This window comes from Salmo salar, unplaced genomic scaffold, assembly GCF_965601325.2.
Source record: "Salmo salar unplaced genomic scaffold, fSalSal1 ptg000468l, whole genome shotgun sequence".
Lineage (NCBI taxonomy): Eukaryota > Metazoa > Chordata > Actinopteri > Salmoniformes > Salmonidae > Salmo > Salmo salar.
The window spans coordinates 229,168-233,896 of NW_027675396.1; the positions used below are offsets into that span (position 1 = coordinate 229,168).

Sequence of the window (4,729 nt, forward strand, 5' to 3'; positions counted from 1 at the left end):
CATTGCTTGTCCTAATATTTTCATTGACTTTTTAGATTTGCCCTCTGTGAGCTGGGAACACAAGCATTTCACTTCACCCACAATAACATCTGATAAATATGTGTATGAAACCAATAAAATAAAATGTGATTGTATTGTTGAAAGTGTTAGATAATTCTCAATCCGTGTTGTGTCTTGTCTAAGAACAGCCCTTAGCCGCGGTACTGTATAATAACCATATATCACACCTCCTCAGGACTTATTGATTTATAAGGCATTATAAAGGTGATTAAAATAATGATACATACGTACTAAATAGAAAACTGTTACCCTTCATATATTCTAACAACTCACATTTTAAGATTCATTATGTCATTTGTTCCATGTTAAGGGCTCTAACATTGGAACAAAACTATTTGTCTCCCTCTTGCTGTTGCATGCAGTTCCTCTCTCTCTTCCTGCATTCCTCTAACCCCTCCCTCCCTCCCTCTAACCCCACCCCTCTGGCAGAACCAGGAAATCCCTCCCCCTTCACAAACTCTCTTCTGAGGAAACGAAACTGATCTGAGTCTCTGTGTCGTCTGTCTGTGTGAGAGTGAACAACCGTCCAAATGGCTCAACAGGGAGTTCTGCTGGACCAGGACCAGTTATGTTGTTCTGTCTGTCTGGATCTACTGAAGGAACCAGTCACCATCCCCTGTGGACACAGTTACTGTAGGAGCTGTATTGAGGGCTGCTGGGATCAGGATGTTCTGAAAGGGGTCTATAGCTGTCCTCGGTGCAGAGAGACCTTCACTCCAAGGCCTAATCTGAGGAAAAATAACATGTTGGCTGAGCTGGTGGAGAAACTGAAGAAGACAGGACTCCAGGCTGCTCCCCCTCCTGCTCTGTGCTATGCTGGACCTAGAGATGTGGCGTGTGATTTCTGCACTGGGACCAGAAAGCAGAAAGCCCTCATGTCCTGTCTGGTGTGTCTGGCCTCTTACTGTGAGACTCACCTCCAATCTCACTACGAATTTCCTGCTTTGAAGAGGCACAAGCTGGTCAAAGCCACCGCACAACTACAGGAGAAGATCTGCTCTCATCATGACAAACTGCTGGAGGTTTACTGTCGTACCGATCAGCAGTGTATCTGTCTGATGTGTACAATGGATGAACATAAAGGCCATGATACAGTGTCAGCTGCAGCAGAGAGGACTGAGAAACAGGTAAGACCAGAACAACTTGTTGGTGACTGTCTGATAAACAAAGAATTAAAGATACAGTAGGAACTAAGGCTGTTTGAATATGAGATCATTCAAATGAAATGGATCCTCAGCAGAACAAATATGAACACAAACCTTGAGTATATAGATATGTCAACCCAGATTCTCCAAATGTATCACCATTTTATAATGTCAAACACTATTATCATTCTGAATACCCTTTTATGAGTCCAAAGTTCAGTCTCAACCTGTTGATACATGTAGTCCTACCATAAAAACTATAATCATTCACATAGCAACAAATAAATATCATTTAGTAAATGGACCATCCATTTTTTAGACCTTCCTCTCTATGGGCCCTATGTCACATTACTATACTATTGATCTACTGGACTAATAAAGCTTGATAGCTCATTGAAGAGTGATTCTCCACAGAGGCAGCTGGGGATGAGTCAGCAGAAGGTCCAGCAGAGATTCCAGGAGAGAGAGAAGGAGCTGAAGGAGCTCCAACAGGCTGTGGAGTCTTTCAAGGTGAGTATTGTTGACCAGAGGAGACACACCATTTCACCTGTCTCCTCCAGTCAGAGAGAGAGAGAGAGAGAGAGGTAGAGGGGCCCCTATCCAATCCCACTGACCCCACTGTTGGGAACAGGTTGTCACTGCTGAGGCAGTGAAGAAAGTAGAGGAGGATGGGTCAAGGCTGAAGGATCCTGAGAGGATCCCTGTGAGTAGTAGATCTGTGACAGCACAGAGGGATGGGCCAACCAGTGATATATGCTTCAGTAAGGTTGGCTTCTTAGTGTTCATAGCAAATGGTTATCAACTGTACCGCAGAAATGGAATGTAAATCACTGAAAAAAAATATGTTTTGGTGGCAGCTGCAGAGAAGTATTTGGTCATACTAGATTTGACTTCAGAAGAGTTCCAGGGTGTGTTGAGTGGTGGTGTCCCGTCCTCCCAGGCCGTTGGCCTGGTGCAGGAGCAGATAGGGTCAAAGTAGTGGAATGGGGTAGTGGGTTTTAATGAGTGTAGGGTTAGTTGGCCTGGTGCAGGAGCAGATAGGGTCAAAGTAGTGGAATGGGGTAGTGGGTTTTAATGAGTGTAGGGTTAGTTGGCCTGGTGCAGGAGCAGATAGAGTCAAAGTAGTGGAATGGGGGTAGTGGGTTTTAATGAGTGTAGGGTTAGTTGGCCTGGTGCAGGAGCAGATAGGGTCAAAGTAGTGGAATGGGCTAGTGGGTTTTAATGAGTGTAGGGTTAGTTGGCCTGGTGCAGGAGCAGATAGGGTCAAAGTAGTGGAATGGGGGTAGTGGGTTTTAATGAGTGTAGGGTTAGTTGGCCTGGTGCAGGAGCAGATAGGGTCAAAGTAGTGGAATGGGCTAGTGGGTTTTAATGAGTGTGGGGTTAGTTGGCCTGGTGCAGGAGCAGATAGGGTCAAAGTAGTGGAATGGGGTAGTGGGTTTTAATGAGTGTAGGGTTAGTTGGCCTGGTGCAGGAGCAGATAGGGTCAAAGTAGTGGAATGGGGGTAGTGGGTTTTAATGAGTGTAGGGTTAGTTGGCCTGGTGCAGGAGCAGATAGGGTCAAAGTAGTGGAATGGGGTAGTGGGTCTTAATGAGTGTAGGGTTAGTTGGCCTGGTGCAGGAGCAGATAGGGTCAAAGTAGTGGAATGGGGTAGTGGGTTTTAATGAGTGTAGGGTTAGTTGGCCTGGTGCAGGAGCAGATAGGGTCAAAGTAGTGGAATGGGGTAGTGGGTTTTAATGAGTGTAGGGTTAGTTGGCCTGGTGCAGGAGCAGATAGAGTCAAAGTAGTGGAATGGGGGTAGTGGGTTTTAATGAGTGTAGGGTTAGTTGGCCTGGTGCAGGAGCAGATAGGGTCAAAGTAGTGGAATGGGCTAGTGGGTTTTAATGAGTGTAGGGTTAGTTGGCCTGGTGCAGGAGCAGATAGGGTCAAAGTAGTGGAATGGGGGTAGTGGGTTTTAATGAGTGTAGGGTTAGTTGGCCTGGTGCAGGAGCAGATAGGGTCAAAGTAGTGGAATGGGCTAGTGGGTTTTAATGAGTGTGGGGTTAGTTGGCCTGGTGCAGGAGCAGATAGGGTCAAAGTAGTGGAATGGGGTAGTGGGTTTTAATGAGTGTAGGGTTAGTTGGCCTGGTGCAGGAGCAGATAGGGTCAAAGTAGTGGAATGGGGGTAGTGGGTTTTAATGAGTGTAGGGTTAGTTGGCCTGGTGCAGGAGCAGATAGGGTCAAAGTAGTGGAATGGGGTAGTGGGTCTTAATGAGTGTAGGGTTAGTTGGCCTGGTGCAGGAGCAGATAGGGTCAAAGTAGTGGAATGGGGGTAGTGGGTTTTAATGAGTGTAGGGTTAGTTGGCCTGGTGCAGGAGCAGATAGGGTCAAAGTAGTGGAATGGGGTAGTGGGTTTTAATGAGTGTAGGGTTAGTTGGCCTGGTGCAGGAGCAGATAGGGTCAAAGTAGTGGAATGGGGTAGTGGGTTTTAATGAGTGTAGGGTTAGTTGGCCTGGTGCAGGAGCAGATAGGGTCAAAGTAGTGGAATGGGGTAGTGGGTTTTAATGAGTGTAGGGTTAGTTGGCCTGGTGCAGGAGCAGATAGGGTCAAAGTAGTGGAATGGGGGTAGTGGGTTTTAATGAGTGTAGGGTTAGTTGGCCTGGTGCAGGAGCAGATAGGGTCAAAGTAGTGGAATGGGGGTAGTGGGTTTTAATGATTGTAGGGTTAGTTGGCCTGGTGCAGGAGCAGATAGGGTCAAAGTAGTGGAATGGGGTAGTGGGTTTTAATGAGTGTAGGGTTAGTTGGCCTGGTGCAGGAGCAGATAGGGTCAAAGTAGTGGAATGGGGTAGTGGGTTTTAATGAGTGTAGGGTTAGTTGGCCTGGTGCAGGAGCAGATAGGGTCAAAGTAGTGGAATGGGGTAGTGGGTTTTAATGAGTGTAGGGTTAGTTGGCCTGGTGCAGGAGCAGATAGGGTCAAAGTAGTGGAATGGGGGTAGTGGGTTTTAATGAGTGTAGGGTTAGTTGGCCTGGTGCAGGAGCAGATAGGGTCAAAGTAGTGGAATGGGGTAGTGGGTTTTAATGAGTGTAGGGTTAGTTGGCCTGGTGCAGGAGCAGATAGGGTCAAAGTAGTGGAATGGGGGTAGTGGGTTTTAATGAGTGTAGGGTTAGTTGGCCTGGTGCAGGAGCAGATAGGGTCAAAGTAGTGGAATGGGGTAGTGGGTTTTAATGAGTGTAGGGTTAGTTGGCCTGGTGCAGGAGCAGATGGGGTCAAAGTAGTGGAATGGGGTAGTGGGTTTTAATGAGTGTAGTGTTAGTTGGCCTGGTGCAGGAGCAGATAGGGTCAAAGTAGTGGAATGGGGTAGTGGGTTTTAATGAGTGTAGGGTTAGTTGGCCTGGTGCAGGAGCAGATAGGGTCAAAGTAGTGGAATGGGGTAGTGGGTTTTAATGAGTGTAGGGTTAGTTAGAAGGGTGTTTTTTTAGTATTATCATAATTTCCCCTTTTCCCATTTTGTATCCCATAATATCATGTATTTATATTATAGTCCAG

General features: G+C 46.6%; 1 protein-coding gene across 1 annotated transcript; it reads left to right on the forward strand.

The window, feature by feature from the left end:
- Positions 1–541: 541 nt before the first annotated feature.
- Positions 542–2,156, forward strand: LOC145876180 (E3 ubiquitin/ISG15 ligase TRIM25-like). Its single transcript, XM_082971977.1, has 2 exons — positions 542–1,187; positions 1,620–2,156. The coding sequence occupies exons 1-2, from the start codon at positions 591–593 to the stop codon at positions 1,791–1,793; spliced, it is 771 nt and encodes a 256-aa protein (XP_082828103.1). The 5' UTR covers positions 542–590; the 3' UTR covers positions 1,794–2,156.
- Positions 2,157–4,729: the final 2,573 nt, after the last annotated feature.

Bases quoted from the DNA above. Each gene is read 5' to 3' on its own strand.
- LOC145876180 (XM_082971977.1), top strand. From the start codon at position 591: ATGGCTCAACAGGGAGTTCTGCTGGACCAGGACCAGTTATGTTGTTCT. The intron at 1,188-1,619 runs GTAAGACCAGAA...GATTCTCCACAG, and splicing joins CAGAGAGGACTGAGAAACAG to AGGCAGCTGGGGATGAGTCA.